Below are 23,269 nucleotides of genomic sequence, written 5' to 3'. Positions count from 1 at the left end.
TGTTGTTAAAATATAGATAAGGAGTTTGCAGTGTACATACAGTGTTGCGAACAATTTTTTTTTTTCTTTTGTATATAGTCTAGTAATACTGCCCTATTTTCATATCACAATGGCCTACTGTCATAAACATGTTCAAGTGTATAGCTAATAACTTTAGCGTTACTCTCGCAAACGGACCGTATCATTGGCCTTCTCTCTGTGGCCAAACAGGAACATTTAACACTACCAATAGGCCCAATTATTATTTTATTATATTATACCATAACAAGACGGGTATACATTTGAAATATCATCACAGGCCTGGTTTGTATATGAGACAAAGAACACGGTTAACCACGTGAAAAACGACGAGGCACATCGCCTATGTGAATTATGACCACGCCCGTTAACAAATTTAAAAATACGCCTCCGCATTGTAAACATGTACTTCGTTTTAACCCGTTATTACACTCATTTCCAATTGCTTAATAAACAAAACTATTTAGGAAAAGTTTAATAACTTTGAGTGTAATGGGTCTAATCATGGGTGGATACAAATTGAGCTGATGACTACCGGAATACGGATTAGAATTTAGCATTATTACGATAAAGAAACTAAATTGTTGTAATCCTATTGAAGGAGGTAAAACCGGTTAGTGAAATATAAAAATATACGCATTACCTTCCTTTATACCTTTCCGTTGACTGAGGGAACGCCAGAATACAATTACTGTATATTTGACCTTAATAATAATTAAGCCTAATTAGAATGTATTAACAAGATTATGAAATGAGGCCTAGTGAAGAAAAATACCTTCAGTTGTTTTGTGATTGTAGGAGAATGTTAAAATTTGGAAAATGTTCAAGTTAGGCCGATCTCTGATTGTGTGTTTGTTACATTGATAAGAAAACCGTGTTTCCTCTCTAGGGGTTTATTAAAATGTTAAAAGCTGCGGCAAATAATTAACAACAATATCATATACGTAACAATACCAACAATAGTTGGAAAATGAATGATGATAAAGCTGCTTAGATGATGAAATGATGGTGGGCAGGGCCAGGAATAAAGCTCTGTTTACACTATCAAACTAATTTGACATAATAAGTGTGGTGCCCAAATTTGTCAAACTAGTTTGATAGTGTGGACAGAACTTAAAGCGATGATAATGTACTAATAAGTCACCAAACTAAAACAAATGTGTAAATGTGTACAAGAAAAAAAAAACGTCATATACAATCAAATATATCGATTCTTATTCACAAACTTCTGATGACGTCATCATTCGTAACCGGTACAAAAGGCTCGTCGCAATGCATGTCAAATCAAACCCCGTACCGTACGTGTCTTTATTTTGGCTAACCTAAGCTCTGTCTATCACCATCAAACTTTATGTGACAAAAAAATGTGATGTGCCCAAATATGGAAGTGATATGCACACATATGGTAATGGAAATGACATCATCATGTTCTATAGGTACATCACGTTTTTTTGTCACATAAAATTTGATAGTGTAGACCGTAGAGCTTAAGTCTCAGTACTCGCGATATCACCGATATTTTGAACAATCTGAGTAATTTCTCTACAAAAGAACTTTTAAAACTGTATTGTAAACAACTTACAGGAGGCAAGTATTATGGTGACTCAATCGGAATTGGACAAACAAATTCATGATAATTGTTTTGTCATTATGTATCATTAATTATATTATTGTAGTCTCTAGAGTTTAGGCCTACTTGGGTTTAGTTGATAGAATACTGTAATATGATGTTGGAGAAGAAATGTTATTATTTATCAAAGCTTCTTTTGGAATGTTAATTTGATCTTTGTAAAAACGTACTAACAAGATTTGTAAATTCCATTATTCACTCTCTGCATGGCGTTTCGTTTTTAGTCGCGTGCAACGCGACTCTACACCTCACTATGTCGGTCGGTTGGTCGGTCGGTCGGTAAACACTAACTTGAGCACGCGACTGCAGCCATGTATATGGCATTGTTTTAAAACTCAGATACTTTTCGTTTTAAAAACAATAATTACGACCGGAAGACAAAAATAGTAAGAAAACACACAATACTGTGAATATTGATGAAGATTGAATAAAACAATTTATCATTAATACAATTTGCGTGGTTAAAAGAGGGCCGCGTTAACAGATTTGTGACGCGGACGCAGCGCGCACACATGCAGCAACGTGCGCGTGTTAAGTTTCATCTATGCAAATTAGAGAGTATGCAAATTTGCATTATAATTTGCAACGAGTTATAGTGTGTGTATGGACAGTAATTTATGCAAATTTTCAAAAATTATCCTCAGCCTTCACGAGAAGAAGTTGACCCTTTGCTGGTGAATAATCACAGGTGGTCACAACTCCAGGTGGTCAAGAAAACGTGTTCCGTTTCCTCCGATGCAAACTTTACCTTATATAACGCGTCGTATAAGTCAGTCGTTTAAAATAGTCCCCGCATATCGTGTGTATAACGATAAGGTAATATGTTGCCTTACCTGTGTCCTGTATGTCTATTTTTAAACCGATGGATTAAGTGTGCGTTGGATATAGGTCAAAGTGTAGTACAGGAATTATAACATAATTATTATTTGATTTTGAGCCACTTATGGATGGGGTCACGGGGTTGGTTGAACAACGCCACTGGGCAGTATGCACAAACGAAACGCGTTCCGCAGCTCAAAGAAAACGCGTTCAGCAGCTCAAAGGAAACGCGTTCAGCATCTCAAACGAAACGCATTCACACAACATGAATGATGTATCAAAACATTGTCAATTTCATGTCTATTACATTTACGCACGTCAGTCGCATGATTTCTAAATTGAGCTAATCTTATATTAATGTATTATTAGCTCGATGATAGATAACTACCGTGTATGGTTAGCACAAGCAAGCGTCGTCAACAACAATCGTTACGTCATTCTTGAGATTAAACGATAGTATTTTGTTATTGCCTTTATTAATCAAACTCATAATAATAATTATTAAATAATGCAATGCTGCTGCATTCGGTAATTGACTTTTTAGTATGATTTATCACTTGCTTAAAAAAGCGTATATCTCCATGACCGGTCATCACTTACATAATTCTCTCGTTTTCTGTCTAACGCGCTCTGCGTAGCGCGCGCTACGTGTGATTGCGTATTTTGATTGGTAAAGCTTATTTCCTATATACTATATATATATACGCAATACCCTAATGCATTATGATCATCGGATATCACGTGACTAAAGTCGGCAACGATACAGGCCGCGTGTGATACAAACTCAACCAATATTGTGTGTCATTGCAGTTGTGTTCTACTTTATACATACTTGTATATGAATGCAACTTGCCATTAATATTACATATATTGTTGAGACTAATATAAAGTTCACTACTTAAGTATTTTTCTTATTGCAGGCTAAATGCGCTTTGTGGATAAATATTACGCTACTGGTAAGTTTTATTTTATATTCAATATTGGTTGCCTGTGGTTAATTGAGGATTCTATACAACTTCTGCATTTAAACTTTTTACTTGAATTTTTGAAAAAAGACCCTCTTCTTACACCTTTAGCAAACGTTGTTCACGAATTTTCTGCGTGCAGTGGGGATAGTACCCTTAGTAATCTGTTTTGATGAGACGTCTCTTAATAGCGGTCCTCTTTTTTTATGAGACGTCCCCGTCATAGCTGTCCTCTGTTTTGATGAGACGTCCCCCTAATAGCGCTCCTCTGTTTTGATTAGACGTCCCCTTAATAGCGGTCCTCTGTATTCATGAGACGTCCCTTTAATAGCGGCCCTCTGTTTTGATGAGACGCCCCCTTATAGCGGCCCTCTGTTTTGATGAGACGCCCCCTTAATAGCGGTCCTCTTTATTCATGAGACGTCCCCTTAATAGCGGTCCTCTGTTTTGATGAGACGTCCCCTTATAGCGGCCCTCTGTTTTGATGAGACGTCCCCTTAATAGCGGTCCTCTGTATTGATGAGATGTCCCTTTGATATAGAGTCGTTTGGAGTCCTCTGTGATGTCCAGTAAAAGTTGGATGTAATGGAATACAATACGGGGTGACCACTATTAAACCGATACGTCGGTGTTTTCATACGTAATAATTTATCCCAAGTAATTAAATAAACTTCGTTTTAATTTCTCCGCGTAATATAAAAAACTGATTATCAATTAAAATAAAGTACAGTATTGCAATGTGCGATGCCGGTGTGGTGGTGTTGGGGGTGTGCGTGCAGGAGCGTATTAAATATACAAAGATTATCAATCGTTTGTCCATATTTCATTTAATTAGCAGACTTATAAACGCAGTTTGTCGGGGTGTATGTAATCGCGTCGGGAACACAAGCTAAACTGATTATTCCCTTAAGACCTGTACTAACCGGAGCACTGTGTCTTTAACATGTTTATTGCGAATGAATCATATCCAGTGAGAAGCCGACTAGGCCCTATCCCTTTTTTTGAAAAACAGAATCTTGTTCCGCAGCCCGGGAATCAAGGCGGGTGGAGCGGTATAGGAATCAGTAAATGACGACACAAGTCACATTGGAACATTTGCACACGTGGGCCAACGAGTTAGACACGTGGAAACATTGACGCTGCGCTCAATACCATCAGTCATGTTTAGTTCATGTGGGAGCAACACTCATGCGAGGATGATCGTACAAAATTTAATAACAAACATCAGAACCTTATGTAATTTATTATTTTTAATATAACTTTAACTAATGTTACCGCTTAGGTCCCGGATGTCTCACCATCTTTCACACTCACTCAGACATCAGTTTGGTTAAATATGAAAAATTTAATCTTTATCATTTCCTGTGTTTATTTCCATCGTCTAGGGACTATTTTTCTTACATCCATTATAAGATGTACACATTTTATTATTGTTTGTAGAATACACTGTCAGCGAAGATTACGCAACCACACACTAATACTTCCAAGATATACGGGTGAATAGCCTTATTATTGATTAAGCCAACTCTATATATCCTATCTTGTAGTGTAAATATCCTTCTCACCCAGTCAAGTATCCTCTAATAATTTAGCCGTTTCTCAGTCTTTGAATTTGCTATATATATTTGTGTCCTCGAAGCATAGAATACGAAGATATTTTCTTCTTTTTTAGTCGCGTGCAAACGCGACTCTGCAGCTCAATGTCGGTCGGTCGGTTGGTCGGTAAACACTAACTCAAATTTTCGCACACGACTGCAGCCAAGAAGGCCTTGTTCTTCTTAGTGGCGCTTTCATACCTGATATTAGTATTACATAAGTACTATATCATAGCGGAATTATTGTGATAGCAATCAGACTCATTATGGGTTTTAATTTCAATCAAATTCATTATGGGTTTTAATTTCAATCAAATTCATTATGGGTTTTAATTTCAATCAAAAGTCCAACACAATATTCGATTAGAGTGGATGCAGAGCTCGTAGAAAGTAGGCCTAGAACTAAGGGAATAATATTAAGTTGACATGTGCTTATTTTGGCGTTTTCTATCATTTATGTTACGAGCACTACACTACACGGAACAACTCGCATTCGTTCGGAAAAGTAGGGGCACACGATATAGGACTACAAGAATCGCTGAGTCACCAACACATTATAATCTAGCATAATACTAAATTGTCTATAAGCTTTATCAACAACAGTAACGGGTGTGTTTCTTGGAGTTTTAGATAAATCTATAGTGTATCATGGATTGTCTAGGCCCTGTGTCTAGGGGATGTGACGATGTATTAACAAAGCGAACACAACCCCGGTTGATTGTCAAACACATGCAATCGAGGGTGCTACAGAAAACACGATATACAGGCTACTTTTGTCGTAGATATGATATATATTGACGTTTTAATATTTGGCGGGATATGATTCCACAAATTGGGACCTGATATAGTTATAAAATATTTAGTTTTAGTAAGTCTAGCAAAATGAATGTTTAAATGAGAAGTTCTTAAATTGTAATTGTGAAACAATCTTGAAACGCGGAATATTCGATGAAAATCGTCTTTTTAAAAGCCATGGGCGTGTTCAATACTGACAATGAGAAAAGGCCATAAAGACAAAGCAAGGAAATGGATGTACACTAAATAGTTCTTTTTCTTCACTTCACTGGAAATATTCGGCATGTTGATGACGGGCTTGTGCAATAGTGTTACATCATAGTAGGCATATTACTTTCTATGGTTACTATGGTTACATATACTGACCAGGGAAGAGTGAAATTATTATTATTATCTTCCCTGATACTGATGGCCATAACGGCAAAGCTGAGAAAATATTCGACGTGAGCAGCCGAAGAATGTAACTTTTAGGTGGATCTTTGACTTTTTACCTAAACGAAATAAAAGTCACATTTTGCGGCGCAAATCAACCACCTGGTGTACCATCAGAAGGCTTATGGATACCTTTGTACTTTTTATGTTCGATCGTCCTTGACATAGGCCTACTATAACGCTTTGGAAACAAATACATTGGCAACAAGATACGTAATAGCATAGTCAACAAGATACGTAATAGCATAGTCAACAAGATACGTAATAGCATAGTCAACAAGATACGTAATAGCATAGTCAACAAGATACGTAATAGCATAGTCAACAAGATACGTAATAGCATAGTCAACAAGATACGTAATAGCATAGTCAACAAGATACGTAATAGCATAGTCAACAAGATACGTAATAGCATAGTCAACAAGATACGTAATAGCATAGTCAACAAGATACGTAATAGCATAGTCAACAAGATACGTAATAGCATAGTCAACAAGATACGTAATAGCATAGTCAACAAGATACGTAATAGCATAGTCAACAAGATACGTAATAGCATAGTCAACAAGATACGTAATAGCATAGTCAACAAGATACGTAATAGCATAGTCAACAAGATACGTAATAGCATAGTCAACAAGATACGTAATAGCATAGTCAACAAGATACGTAATAGCATAGTCAACAAGATACGTAATAGCATAGTCAACAAGATACGTAATAGCATAGTCAACAAGATACGTAATAGCATAGTCAACAAGATACGTAATAGCATAGTCAACAAGATACGTAATAGCATAGTCAACAAGATACGTAATAGCATAGTCAACAAGATACGTAATAGCATAGTCAACAAGATACGTAATAGCATAGTCAACAAGATACGTAATAGCATAGTCAATTATTACACAATTATTACACATCTTTCTAAAGTTTGGTTCCCATTAGGACGCAACGACGTAGACGCAACGCAAGCGAGTTGACCAATGACAAACGACAGTTTGAATAATTCATCTCTTGTGATTGGTCAACTCCCTTGTGTTGCGTTACGTCGCTGGTGGGAACCACTCTTAAAAACTAAACGTTGAAAAGGAGAAAGAATAAGTCTGTATGGAATTTTGCAAACCTGTCACATGGATCATAAACGTTGTTATTTTATTTATAATTAAACATAAGTGAATGTTAAATTGTCTATAATGAATTGTAAATGGTTTAAATATGATAAACATATCAGATAATGAAATCAATCAATAATACATCCAGCAGGTGTTCCACATCAATGGCGATCTTTCGTTTTAACGATACGCCACTCACTCCGCGCCTATCAAGTCGAAAAGTCACTTCAGCTTAATAAATAAACCAAGAGAAATGAATGAGAGAAAGCGCCAGGAACCGAATAAAAAAGTATACGAGATAATAAAGAATATTGATGAAAAAAAAGTGGTAATTGAAGGAAACGAAGGGATACGGCGAGAGGTAAGAAATTAAATGAGGGTAAGAAAGGAAAGGAGGAGATGATACGAAGGGTAGGAGGAAACGAAACGATCGAGGGGTAAGACATGAGATGATACGAAGGGAAAGAAAGGAAAGGAGGAGATGATACGAAGGGTAGGAAACGAAACGATCGAGGGGTAAGACATGAGATGATACGACGAAGGGTAAGAAAGGAAAGGAGGAGATGATACGAAGGGTAGGAGGAAACGAAACGATCGAGGGGTAAGACATGAGATGATACGAAGGGAAAGAAAGGAAAGGAGGAGATGATAAGAAGGGTAGGAGGAAACGAAACGATCGAGGGGTAAGACATGAGATGATACGAAGGGAAAGAAAGGAAAGGAGGAGATGATACGAAGGGTAGGAAACGAAACGATCGAGGGGTAAGACATGAGATGATACGATGGTATTTCGAGACTACATAATCTTCTTCAGTAGTGCCATTCTAATATTAACTCATACCAATAGTTATTTAGAGGGTATTACAGGTGTTTCCATTTATTCTGATTACAAATTATTAACGACGACACCGAACTGATCTCAAATTCCATTTCATTCTTCGTTCATAGAATGTGTTCGTCTAAAGCAGCAACACGCAGGTAGTTTGTTAGCAATTACACTTTTGTTATTGACGCCCACTTTTTATGACGTTTATTTGTAAACGATTCCCAGAATATCAAACCCAAAGAAAATAAATTCCAGTTATAAAAAAAAGAAAATAAAACCCTACTACTACTATCATAAAATATTTAAAACAAAACGATACATCATGTTCCATACGTTCATAATTAATTATAATCATCATAATATTTATTTAACTAGTATAATATAATATTCCGGTTTATTGATCATCTGAAACGTAAAGCGTATCACATAACACCTCTGACGTCATTAATGATGCTTTGTTTTGTTTACGTACACGTGAAACAGTAGAAAAGTTCGAAATTTGCTGTTTAATAACGAGGTACTGGAATTCAACCATGTGACAGAAACAGACCGCCTAAAGCTTCGTTCCCACTAGGACGCAATGCAAGCACGTAACGAAGCGCTGGATATCAACCATAACAGGAGCCGGCCTAAGCTTTCGTTCCCACTAGGACGCAATGCAAGCACGTAACGAAGCGCTGGAATTCAACCATAACAGAAGCAGGCCTAAGCTTTCGTTCCCACTAGGACGCAATGCAAGCACGTAACGAAGCGCTGGAATTCAACCATAACAGGAGCCGGCCTAAGCTTTCGTTCCCACTAGGACTCAATACAAGGACGCAAGTCGCAAGCGAAGACCAACCACAAGCGACAGGTCGCCGCGATTGCATCGTTGCGTCCTAGTGGGAACTTTGATTTAATTTGAAATTTTTACTTACACAATTTTCAATGTTATTAACCTTCAAATACAGAAATAAATACAGTATAATAAATCAGAAGGACACTGTATTATCAATCTGTCGCTTGTGTCGATTGAATTAACGTTCGTATTTACGTTACGTCACAAATGTGGAAAACAAGTTTCCGATGAAAAAAATTTACAACATCGAAAACACGATAAAATCGTTGCCAAACATCACCGCAGTTTTCTAACAACAAATATAATTAAATTCCTAAATGATATATTTTAATCCTCGCTCCCTGGAGTGGTATTAAAGAAGGTTTTTAATAACTTATTCATATGATATTTTTTCATTGCTTGTTGCATGATTGACTTTCTGCTCACTGTAAACAGACCGCGAAACTATTGAACCGTGACGGAAATCACTTTATCTTAACAACTCATTGAGAATGATGACCATTTGTAGATGTGTCTTTGAATGATAGACTTACACATATTGCGAAAGAAAATCAATTTAACAAGAATAAACACTTCTAATCGTATACACCAAAGGTAGGAGTTATTCTATTATTATTTAAAATAACAACATTACTGCAACTGCAAATGATACATTTTTATTTGTTACGGTCGTATTTATTTATAATGCAGTGTGGATCATCACGAAATAACGTAATCTTTTGGTGGCCATGTGGACGCGACGCAACGCAACGACGTAGGCACAACGCAAGTGAATCCACCAATGGCAAGCGACGGTTAGCTAGCGTAGTAGGCATAAATGAGATCTTGGCGCGACATACATGGGTGATCCTCGGTGGTGATAATCATTGTAAATGAGAGCTTGGCGCGCCATACATAGGTGATCATTTTAGTTTACCTAAAAAGTACAGCAGCACAATTTCTTATTTGATGTAGGCCGGTGTTTTTTATCAAACACATAACTAGTAGATTCTATTGTATAACACACAAAGAAGATGATGTATGAAGTATGCATCATCTTCCTACAAATATAACCTCGTGTTTACATTTAATTCACCTTTTATTTTATGCCTCAAAATGAACAATTTCTGTACCTAATTAAACTTTTTATTGGAGTTTTGTGTAAAATATTAACAAAGTAGAAATCAAATGATTGTTGTATTTCCATACGTGTTTTTTCACAATTAAACGTTATGAAAGATATTGTATTGTAGTCATATTGTGCGTGAACATTACGGTAGGCCTACTCGCGTCGCTCGACACGTAAATGCACGCTTAAAAAAATTACCGTATCCACGACGGTACGTAAAATGTGCTCATGGAAATTACTTCGGTTGAGCTTTTGCTAACGCACGTCAAAGAAAAACCGTCCGTTTTGATGTAAATATGTTATAATACTTTCGTGGAATAAAACGTTTGTGAGTTACACCATATAGACCAACACAAAAACACGTTAAACTGTACGACTAGGACTGCGGGGGAAGTGATTAACTACAATATGGCCTATATTATCTGATTTTATTAATCTTCATTTTCATGTTTTTGGGGGACAATACATCTTTAATAATCGCACTATAAACTAAAGCTCTGTCTACACTATCAAACTAGTTTGACAAAAAAGGCTGAGGTGCCAAAATATGATAGTGATATGACATCATCATGTCTATATATGGGCACATCATTTTTGTCACATAAAGTTTGATAACGTAGATAGAGCTTAATACGTATAGATGTGTGTGCTCTTTTACTATGAGGCCCTATCCTAATCCTGTATGTCATTTTCGAAAATCTCTTTCGTTCGTTTATAGATTTAGTGATTCTCGTTTACTTATTGATGCTTAATATATTGAGTATCATTACAAAATGGTCGCCGTGACGTCACCATGTAATATTAGTGTTAATAAGACTTTAAAAGAACTTGAGCAAAGTGTGTTGACCTTTCGGTCAACTTTTTTAACCTATTTCTGTTGGAGAGGGTTGGTATGTTATAACTTGAAATTGTACAAAAAACCTCAACTTTCTCCTTAAATAAAAGTTGTGTTCTTAATAAATTGTGTCAGTTATTGGTTTTGATTTATGAAAATAAGAAGACACAAGCAGGGCTAGTTCGTGACCTATATATTAAAATGGGGGTAAGGAATGCGACCAAAAAGGCAGAAAACTACTTTAAAATATTACAATTTAAACACAAGATATCGTGTACCAACACTTTTGCAATGAAGCATTCAATGGTAAATAGACTGGTTAATAAAACATCTATAACACCTGTTTACACGAAGAATTATAGTCATCACTTGTAGAAACAACTTTACGGTGATATATGTTGTAGTTTTGACATCTAAGAATTATTATACTATTATTATTTTGACCGTTTGTCAATCACAACAGGCAGAGGTGGACTTGTTGTTTCCCCCGTTGTTAATCAGAGGTCATCCTCTTACGTGCCTGGGTCACCCATTCCTGCAACATTTAGTAATTCTAAAAACAACCGATTCCCGTACGGTATCACGTCTAGTGACGTTAAACGTCCTGCAGTATCGAGTCTGCTGACGGCAACAGGCCCATACCATGGCATCTAATTCTTAAATATTAACTAAACTAACCTTTTAATTTCTTACTTATAACTATAACATCTCCCTGCGTACATCCAGTGTCCCGCATGGGATGAAACTATAGTATCCCACATGGGATGAAGGTTGCTGTTAGCGGACGCGATACTGTAGAATGTTTAACGTCGCTAGACATGATACTGCTCGTGTATCGGGTGATGCATGTGTTGTATAAAATGTGATATATGTACTGATATGAATATTACATACGGTAAAGTATAACTGATAGACTAACATAATATTTTATGTTGTTTGCGTGGGAACAGAATTTCATATTTCATTTTCCAGACGAACTCGAGCGGAAATAAAAGGTCGGTTGCTATATTTGATACATTAAAACATGGCTTACAATATGATGAATGCGTTAGTAATATCAAACATTCATAATAAAGCGATTCGAACTTTGAGCGGCAATCTTGCAACTTAAGCATCATACTTGAACCGCTAAGTGTACTTAAGAGCACTGATAAGTTTAAATGGTGTGACTTATAACCCTCTGTTGGGTCATTTATTTTATTTCATTCAAGACCAAGAGCGAATCATCGCCACTGTCAGACTGGTATTGATAGGGGTCACTCCTCGTCGGGCATTCATTGAGGGTCACTCCTGGTAGGTCATTAATATGGTCACTCCTTGTCGGTCGGGGATTCATGGGCTCACTCCTGGTGTAATGCATAGGGGACACACCTGGTCGGACATTCATGGGGTCACTCCTGTTGGGGCATTGATAGGGGTCACTCCTGGTCGGGCATTCATGGGGTCACTCCTGATGGGGCATTGATAGGGGTCACTCCTGATCGGACATTCATGGTAACGGTGAATGCCACTGAAAGTAGCAAGCTCCAATCTAACTTATATATTTTAATTTTTCAAATGTTTATGTTTACAGATAAACTTACTATGAGAAGCACGACGAGGCAATGATGACGTGGAATACGACACACGTGTCTTCAGATGACGTCGACGAGGTGACGGTGTCACTGATTCTGTTCGGGATCGTCTGCTTCTTGTCCGTAGCTGGTGTCGGCCTAGCCATCTTCTTCATGACATTTAACATCAGGTACCGTCGCAACAGGTAAGCCTAAATAAAATATCCTAAAATAAATAAAAACAACTAAATAGATTTACCGTGTGGATAATATTTTGAAAGTGTCCAATATTCTATAAAACCAGAAGGATGTTTTTATACACGGTAAAATAATTCGCGGCAATACATTATTGATTCCAGTGAAGGAGATAAAATATGATGTCATTTCATTTATTTATTCGACGATAAAACGAAGTGAACGTTGATTGCGTCCGCCACCAAGCCGCCTTCAGAATGTCAGGGAGAGGGACTCCCGTGAACAACGCCCAAGATGTGGCGTCGCCACGCACCTGGTGCATATGCGCAGGAGGAGGAGAGTCCGAGGATTCGTATCCAGCGCGAATTGCTGCAACAATCCAATTTGCGATCGTTGACTTCGCTGCCGGACGGAATGGGGACACTGAAGCGATAAACAGGTGTGAAACACCATCTCGCAAAGCTCTGGTTCTGTTGATGTAGATCTTAATCGACATTCAAAATACAGTGTTGCATGACATCATTTTGATCATACAAACGCAAAATGGGAGTAAAGCCTTGTTCCCACTTCAAAGACGCGACGCAATGACGTAAATAATTTGGCCAATTACAAGAATCCACCCTGACGCTGGTTGCGTTGTCTTACTTGGAAACCAAGTCACTTGATTTGTTTCAGAAATTTTACATTTTATTTCTACAGAATTGTCAAGATGTCAAGCCCGAATCTGAACGTCATTATGCAATTTGGCGCCATCGTTCTCTACGCATGCCCAGTTCTGTTTGGTATAGAAGGAGTTGGAAGAGCATCGGACAACGTACTGGCTGGATTTTGTCAGGTAAGACGATGATGATTATGATAACAATGATGGTTGTGAAGCAGGGTTCTCACCAACATGTCAACTCCCCGCCCCCTCCCTAGGCCGACAACAAACATGAATTGGTGGTTATTAAAATTGCTGGGACTAACGCCGACGGTGATAATGACAAGATCTTTTTATGATGAAGGCGGAAATTATCGAGACCGTTGCGGCCAACGACGACGGCAATTGCCAAGACCGTTGTAGCCAACGACGACGGCAATTGTCGAGACCGTTGCAGCCAACGACGACGGCAATTGTCGAGACCGTTGTGGACAACGACGACGGCAATTGTGGAGACCGTTGTGGCCAACGACGACGGCAATTATGGAGACCGTTGTGGTCAACGACGACGGTTCATGAATTTATGTTTAAACCATTTTAAAATAAAAAATAAAATTGTTTTGAATATCAAACAATTCTATAACAATTTAAATGATATTAAATGTTAATCTTACGTAACTCTTTTACAGGCACGCGTGTGGTGTCTTGCGATCGGATTCACCTTAGTCTATGGCACAATATTCAGCAAATCATGGCGAGTTCACACCATATTCAAAAGCGCAGGTGTGAAAAGAACGGTAAAAACTTATTTATCAATGCACTTTGTAGATAATATAGCTACATTCACACTAGTTCCGTTTCACGGAACGGAAGACGCCACATTGTTAACCAATAGAAAATATTATAAACAATAAACGGTGCCGTCTTCCATTCCGTGAAACACGTGTGAATGTAGCTTATAGCATGGGAAGTCATAATAGGCCTTGATGTGTAATTGTCAACATGGACTCGTCTAAATGTCACCATGTTATCAATGAAAATGGGTTCTTCTCATCAATTCGGTCTTAAAGGGTGGCTCCGGCCCGAGCTCCGGGTATAAAATATAGTGTGTTTTATCAAATATAAACCGTTGCAACAACATTGATAATAACTAATCATTTTTCGTTATATAAGCCTCTTTTTAAAAAGGCTTGCGCACATTTTATAATAAGCATTAGAAATGTTATCCCGGAGCTACACTTTAAGATCATCTTCGACGGTGACGTGCTGTTTTGAATTAAAACTTAAACTTATATTAACCTTTACATAAGTGGGTCATGACTGTTGTTGCCATAAGGCCTACATTATGAACTGTTCATGTTTTTAAACACATGATACGAAATGTAATTACAATGTGCTTTAAATGTTCTTAAACATCATTAGTGAAACCGTGTGATTCTGCTAGTCAGTGGGATTATGTATAAATATGGTATTGTAAAACAATATTCACAGGACTAAGAAATAATCTATTTTGTGTTTAAAATTACGTATTACGGTATCAATTAAAAAGGTAAACAAAACCTGTTTTTACTAATGATGACCTAGTTATGTGTTGCAACTCTGACCTTAATATGACCTCAAAGCATTCTACGTCATTGTTGCTAGGCTATGCGTAATGTTCACGATATTTATTTTTAAATTTGCATCGCTGTATTGCTGACGAGTTTTCGCATTTAAACAGGTAAGCACTGTTTTAATCATTCAAATTCATCCCACATAATATATTGGGTAATCAAAAATGTTTTAATGATAATGAGACGTAGGTAAATTTTAGAATTTTCAACAAAAAATAAATACTTCAATGTTCATAGTTGTCAATGTTTTTTTCAAATTAAAGGCAGTAATTTGTTCTTTCTTTATGATGGCCTAGTTAAAGTTTCGTTTCCACGATACAAAACGCAATGCAAAGACGCACGCGCAACGCAGGTAATTAGACCAATTACAAGCGACAGTTTGAATCAGCTTGATGGTGATTGGTCAAATCACTTTCGTTGCTTGTGATTGGTCAAATTGCTTTCGTTGCTTGTGATTGGTCAAACTACATGTGTCCTTGCATTACGTCAAGTGGGAATTAAACTTTAGTTTTAAACGTAATTTTAAACGTAATTATTTAACACTGTATAACAATCCCTAATTTCTCAGTATGCGTAAACGTGAATTTAAACGGTTATTTAATTTTGTTTGATTGAGGTGATTCGGGACGAGAAACTCATACTCATAATTCTGGTGATGTTACTTATCGACATCGGCATTCTGTCCATGTGGACCTTACTTGATCCGCTTACACACACATTAGTACCCATCTCATCTCAGGTAAGCATTGTACAATAAGAAAACATTCTGAAAGATCTCATAACGATATCAATGATGATTATTTTTTTGTATTAATTTGTAATGTAACCGAGTAATGTAATTTATATTGTTTATTAAATACAGGAAATAAATAACATTTTAAAATAAAATATTAATGATGATATTGATGGCGATACCGGTGAGCCTAATTATGTTGTTAAAATAATTACAAGACAGCCGACATATTTCATAACAATTTATAACTATCCTAACCCTTTACATATTCTCTCCCAACTATAAAAAGTCCACAACCACTGAGCCAAACAGCCGACTCGTAGAAAACATATTTGATCTATATGTTCATGCTTATATAGCGCCTTATATAATGTCCAAATTGATTCCATATAATTCATTCATAGTTTCTGCTTTACTTGGGAAAGGTAGGAAACAAACAATGCCGCTACACGAAACGTTGTGCTGCCCTCTATGAATGAAGCCAGGTGTATCATAATTAGCATATATACTTATGTATATATGTATTATTCATTAGTTATATTTCGCCAACTTGTTGAATGCATTAGGTGTGACGTATGAATTGAACTGACTATAATTCACTAATACAAACGCTTTCCATGATTTCGCTTACCTCGAGAAAAATATGTGCGTACGGCTGCCGTAGTAATAATTTACAGGTGTGATTATTAATGCCTATTTCTTATTGCAGGCAAAATTACATGGAGTGCCATCGAACAATTTAGCAGTAAACCAATGCCAATCAGAATTCAGTGCAATTTGGCTCCTTCTTTTCTTTACATACAAATCCGTTACATTAATATTTGGTACGTTTTTATCATGGTCTACACGAAACGTTGTGCTGCCCTCTATGAATGAAGCCAGGTGTATCGTAATTAGCATATATACTTGCGTGGTACTGGTTGCCTTGGCAATGGGGATATCAACGGTAGTGTGGATGTGGCCTAACATCTGGTTCAGTGTTGTAACAACTGTCATCTTTACGTGTACAACTGAAGTACTCTTACTACAAAATGTTCCAAAGGTAGGCCTATGTTTTGTTACATTATAAAGATTTTCCCTAACTCCATTTGATCATCTGCGATGCTGGTCTACCGAAGTGTGTAAAGCTCTGTCTACACTATCAAACTTCATCATGTCCATATATAGGCATATCACATTTTTTGGTCACATAAAGTTTGATAGTGTAGAAAAGGCTTAACTAGCTGCAGCACTGTCGTCATGTCTCGATACAGCTTCACCCTTAATAGAGTATCCAGGCAACATCCCTAATAAATGTGTTTACCTTATCTATAATCCCTACATTACATCTGTCACATGTGACAAGCATGTGTGTCATTGTATCACGAACTTTCACATGATACATTTTAAGATACGATTACATTCTTACAGATGAAGGCGTGGAAAGAGAACCCTCAAGCTAACCTATCAAGGGCGATTACAGCGTCATACCTGGCATGCTCAGGGAATGCATCGTTCAACCAAATTGAGGAAGAGCTATTTTTACTTTCGGCTGAAAATGTTGCGCTTAAAAAGTCTTTATCTGAGGTCAGTACAGAAACATTATATGGGGAAAAAAAAGAGAGAAAGAAGGGTGTGAAAATAATTGGTGTATTCGATTGAGTAAAATTTATGCTGAAAATACGTTAACGCAAGCTTATTCGTTGTATACTAACTTAACGTTCGAATACTAACGTTGAAATCACCAATCGAATACGCCAAATGTTATCGAGCTTTCTTATACTTTGTACACGCTCCCGCGTCGTCAAAATAGTGTCTAAGTGTGTCACTGAAGTGGGTGACTAGAATAGGTGATGATGACGTCATGATATGAGACAAAATAGATGACGTCGATCGACCGAGATAATGATAAAATACATTTCTCTTTAACAGAAAGAAGAAACGATAAAAATGATGCAAGAACACGTAGAGAACGCTAGAGATAAACTCAAACAACTCCAAGTTGATGACGTTCGCCAAGACAGCGGATGTGACGTAGATATGTCGTCATCTTCAACTGGAAACGATGACGTAATAGGGCATACTGCCACTGGTCATGAAAAGCAGCACCGTGATCAACCTGATCCCGGTTCATCATTAATATTAAATGGACTTGCAAGAACTGAAAGTTTAGATAGGTTTAGCAACGTAAAGAAACGGGTGTCACATGATAGGAACAGTTTGAGGAGTATTAATAGTGCAACAAGCGGTAACAACAACAACACCACGAACAATTTTGCAGAATTAAAACATTCAATTGCAAAAAATCTACACGTCGCGCATACGTTATCTTCTACGCTCAGAAGTTCAATAGCCGAGGAGTTAAACTCGTGCCGGAAACGGCCTATGTATCACGAGATAGCAAACACTGAAAGAGACATTGCGCATGCGTTTCAGCAAAGCTATAACTTTGAAAATGAGGACGTTTTATCCGTAATAAGCTCAGGTAGTGTTTTTACATACGACAACCCAGTGTTTATGAGAGGCAGTGATTTTCGCCTTAGTGGGAGTAGTTATTATACTGGTCGTACGAGTAGACATTCGAGTTTTCGTTCCATTGCGAGTTTTGCGTCTGATTTTACAGATAAAAGTCGCTCGTCTTCAGTATCCAGAAAGCTAAGATGGCCGCGATATATTGCACCTCAACAAGACCATTTAATCCCACCACAAATTCATGAAGTACCAAAAATTGTCAAAATTGAAATGATGAGATCGACCGGCAAAATTAATTCCACATACGTATGATTGTTATTATACGAGATAATGTCTTGAAATATAGAGGGCGGTGTCTTAACAACAATGATTTGCTTTGCAATGGTTCTATAGCTGTAGTCACTGTCCATGAACTGTACGTGCCTATAGATCTGCTTGCAGCACCCGCAATTGCAATTTCCAGATAAAATAAGAAGATCCTTGTCATTTATAAGATTATGGGTCACATAACTGATACTAGTAACTTCTAGTTTATAGGCTGCGCCGCCGCGGACTGTAATTTGTCATAGAATGTTGAATGCGCTCGAGCTGCAAGACATGGTTGTGATGTCCTCTTGATATTTTTGAGTTGTTTAGCTGAATTTATATATTTATACGTCTTTTTTTATATTGTGACTGTACCTGTCAGTAATATTGTTTCGTGTAGCTGTTTGATGTAACTTTGACGTCAGTTAGTTGTGCACAAACCAATTTAAAGTTACTTTATGAATTTCAAAGTGGTTTCAGAAGAACCTTCTCTACCGACTCAATCCTCATTCACTTAAACGATTTTATTAGAACACAGATTTCAAAAGGCAATTATGTTGGCATGGTCATGCTTGACCTGCAAAAAGCCTTCGACACAGTCGACCATTCTATTCTGTGTAAAAAATTAGAAGCTATGGGGGTTGGGTCGGTAGAATGGTTCCGGTCTTATTTATCTAATAGAAGACAGATTGTTTGTATCGATGGAACTTTTTCAGAACCCAAACTTTGTACACATGGAGTTCCACAAGGTAGCATATTAGGTCCGCTTCTGTTTATATGTTACATTAATGATATGTCAATATGCATTGAGAATGACTGTAATTTGTTATTATACGCTGATGATAGCGCAATGTTGGTGGCCCATCGTGACCCAGTATATATTTCTAATAAACTAGGGCATAATATGGAAGTATGCAATAACTGGTTGGTCGAAAATAAATTATCCATGCACCCACAAAAAACGGAGTGCATCATTTTTGGATCCAAAAAGAAATTAAAGAATATCGAACAATTCGAAGTCCTCTATAATGAACATACCATCCATAGTTGCAATTCCATTAAATACCTTGGTTTACAAATAGATAATTGTGTGTCTAATGAAGAATATGTTAACAATATAATTAAAAAAGCAAATTCCAGATTAAAGTTCATGTACAGACAAGCTAGCTGTTTGGACATGCAAAGTCGCAAGCTGTTATGCACGGCGTTAATTCAAAGTATTCTTGATTATGCTGTCTCGTCCTGGTATTGTGGTATCAGTACTGTCCTGAAAAATAAGCTTCAAGTAACACAAAACAAAATTGTGAGATTTATTCTCGATCTCGCCCCTAGGGCACATGTTGGTCAGGCCGAACTTTCCGTTACTGGATACCTGAAAATAAGTGATAGAGTTAAGTATATTAGACTAATCCACGCTTTCAAAATATACCACGATATTGACGCTCCTTATCTTAATGAACATTTTACAAAGATTTCTGAACGGCACACTCATAGTACAAGGAAATCCAATGTAAACTTTGTAATTCCAAATATTAAAGGCCAAACCTCTAAAACATTTTATTATAATGCTATTAAAGACTGGAATGATCTACCTTCCGATATCAAGAGTATACAAAAATTAATTGAATATAAACGTGCGTTAAAGGGTCACTTTGGTATTGTGCATTAACCATGCTGATGATGATTGTTTTTTGTATATGGATGTTTCTGTTTATTGTATTAATATGCATTTATAATGTACACATTATCATCTAACTTGCTTGTTTAAAGGACCCCATTGAAATTAAGCTGTTTCAGCTTTATGGGTCATCCTGGTATTTTTGTTGTACTGAGTACCGAATAAAACAAACAAACAAACAAACAAATGCGCGCGCATTAAATTATTTGAATATGAATGAACTGGCTGAAACCAAGGAAAGTGGCCCTCTCTCCTCTTCTTCAAATAAATTTCCACTATTTAAAAACTTTCCACTATTTTTGTCGTTTCCTCTGCCATTGACAATTGTTAGGCTAATCATTAGGCTAATCATGGTATTGGAGTTATTCTAATATTTAATACTGTATGAATATTCAGCATTTTTCAATTACCGCAGACATTTATCGATTTTTTTGCCCAAATGGTAATAAATAAACAATAATTTCATAAGGATATAACAATACCTGTAATTATATAATTATAAATTAATTGTATTGTATTTATTATAAACATTCTACTGTATAATATTATATTGATACAAAAAAAGAAAATACTGAAAAGCATTAAAAGTTGTGTGTTGTAAATCAATCAATTTTATACCTTTGCTTCTGTACAATAGGCCTATATATAGCATGGATTTTTTTTTTCAGAGCCAACAGAAAAGTTGACTGCAATAGTCACAGTGAACTGCAAACTAGGGTCCAGGTTCAGCTAGGCCTGGACCACTCACTGGCCAGGTATAGGCCTACTCAGTAAACCATACATACAGAGACATTGAGTTTTGATATTACATGACGCCTTTAGTATTCAATACTATATAATATAGCCTAGCCTAGGATCCAGGGGATATGGCCCAAGGATCGATTGGACTTCACTGAATTCTATTTTTAAATTAAAATTATTACAACATGGCCCACTTTAGCTCAAACTGTCACAAGAACTGCATTTTGCCATATCTATATCATTCACTAAACTTAGAATAGACTAACAGTCAATTGCTTAATCATCATGATGGGTGGTGTGGCGCAAGCTGCGTATACTGTTCAAATGTCCCGCCCTCTATACCTAAACTTCCTCTCGCGATGTCGCCTGACGACGATGTGGGCCTGCCTGGTGTAAACAAAATCAGAAAATATCCAAGTTTAGAAAGAGTACTTATATTAGCCTACTTACCAGCATACGTTGGCCTACCGAAATCTACACCAACAGTTGAAAACATGACTGAAGATGAAGCATGTATTATACTTGCAAATATTAAGTGCACAAAGATAAGTTTTGTGTAAATTTTAAAGTTCCCGTGCCACATGTGGCGTACAAACACAAACAAACATTCTTTTTTAGTCAACACATCGTATGGTGGCGCACTCTCAAATAATTCCAAAACGCCTACACACGAGAGGTATATTCAGAGCGTCATTCTGGCGACTGGAGCATCCTCTACTTCTCTACGGAGCGCCATTTATGCCTTTATTAACTTCAATAATAGAAATTGTACTACGGTAACTGCTCAAGTGGACCCAATTTAGCACCAGGGTAGCACAGTGATATAAAATAGAAATAAAGTCACTAAATTTTAATATCTTTTCGTATGTTAATACACTGTGCTCAAGTGGACCCAATTTGGCGCCAGTGGAGCACAGTGATATAAAATAGAAATAAAGTCATTTAAGTTTCAATATCTTTTCGTATGTTAATACACTGTGCTCAAGTGGACCTAATTTGAAGTCACTTAAGTTTAAATATCTTTTCGTATGTTAAGACACTGTGCTCAAGTGGACACAATTTGGTACCAGTGGAGCACAGTGATGTAAACTAGAAATAAGTTACTGAATGTTAATATCTTTTCGTATGTTAAACTGTGCTCCAGTGGACCCAATTAAGTTTCAATAATTATATTTTCGTATGTTAATACACTGTGCTCCAGTGGATCCAATTTGGCACCAGTGGTGGAGCACAGCGAAATAGTCACATACAAAAAGAATTTAATTCGTCACTTTGACCAATTTTAGGTGATCATTTTTATAATTTTACTGATATTTAATTTTTAAAAAACATGCACGTATGTTGAATATTACTGCAAAATATTGATTTATGCAATCCTGTGACCTGATATGATGCTTATGGTGCTGATTGGTGCCTATTATGTGTCATAGAATTTATGCTCTATACTCTACAGTGTACTGTATATCTATATACAGTGTAACATAGGTGAAATTACGGGACCCACATCATGTTTGAATTTTGAAAATACTTCAAAAATAATTCAAACTTCCAGGTATATATGTTAAATATCGGTACTCTATAAAAATTAGTTTCAAGCCATATCAGTTATTTTAATAACTTGCGTTTGTCTAAGATAAATACTTATTTAGTGTCCCCGGAGAGTGCACCTATTCATGGAAATATGAAATTAAATATTAAGTACTCCAGTACTAGCCCACCATGGTTGTGGCAGAGCTAATAATAATGAAAATAGAGCCCAGAATTGCACTTATACTTATTACTATACATAATCACCTATGATAATTATGGTAATGTTAAAATTTCAACTATCCAGATGCGACTTCAAAATTTTAGGTGGGGTTTTCTAATTTAAAACTCGACTTCGTATAAGGCCTACCCGGCGGCGGAATTAGTCTAAGCTTCGAAATTGGTCTAAAAATCGGCATCTTTGCCAATGTTCCATATTTGATCTTATTTTACTCTCCATTATCTCCATACAAGAACCATCGAAGACAAACTATCTGTTTAAAACATGTTTATTCAGGGGACGGTGCAGCCATACACAGCAACTACCATCAAAGTTTATTCATAACATTTAACAATAGAATATCTTGCATGAATCGGACATTTTCGCTACCAATGTAGCAACATTGATTAACAAAATCAAAATTTAACAGTGTGGCGTGTTGACCGCGAATGACTAACAATACCATCTTTCCCACTACACCTGCACAACCATTGCATAACAACGCACGGCATACCAAACCGTTTCGTACACCTGCGATAAAAATATAAATTCAATTTCTTTTAAAATTGAGGGCGGCAAACCTAAAATTTACGAGATCGAATACGGGTTAAAAAAAAAATTAAATAAAAAAAAAGA

General features: G+C 36.7%; 1 protein-coding gene and 1 long non-coding RNA gene across 2 annotated transcripts; one reads left to right on the top strand and one right to left on the bottom strand.

The window, feature by feature from the left end:
* Positions 1-6,283: 6,283 nt before the first annotated feature.
* Positions 6,284-21,363, bottom strand: LOC144849660 (uncharacterized). The gene is made up of 3 exons (XR_013613992.1): positions 21,337-21,363; positions 12,560-12,741; positions 6,284-6,313 (listed from the first exon to the last, which is right to left on the bottom strand). It is a non-coding gene; the product is annotated as an uncharacterized LOC144849660 (long non-coding RNA).
* LOC144849659 (putative G-protein coupled receptor 156) lies at positions 12,581-20,712 on the top strand. Its single transcript, XM_078706647.1, has 7 exons — positions 12,581-12,735; positions 13,424-13,559; positions 14,054-14,161; positions 15,594-15,716; positions 16,420-16,752; positions 17,121-17,276; positions 17,622-20,712. Exons 1-7 carry the CDS (start codon positions 12,581-12,583, stop codon positions 18,471-18,473), a joined length of 1,863 nt encoding a protein of 620 aa, XP_078562773.1. The 3' UTR covers positions 18,474-20,712.
* Positions 21,364-23,269: the final 1,906 nt, after the last annotated feature.

Source organism: Antedon bifida, chromosome 8, assembly GCF_963402885.1.
Source record: "Antedon bifida chromosome 8, ecAntBifi1.1, whole genome shotgun sequence".
Classification (NCBI taxonomy): domain Eukaryota; kingdom Metazoa; phylum Echinodermata; class Crinoidea; order Comatulida; family Antedonidae; genus Antedon; species Antedon bifida.
This window is presented reverse-complemented; position numbering and strand designations above follow the sequence as displayed.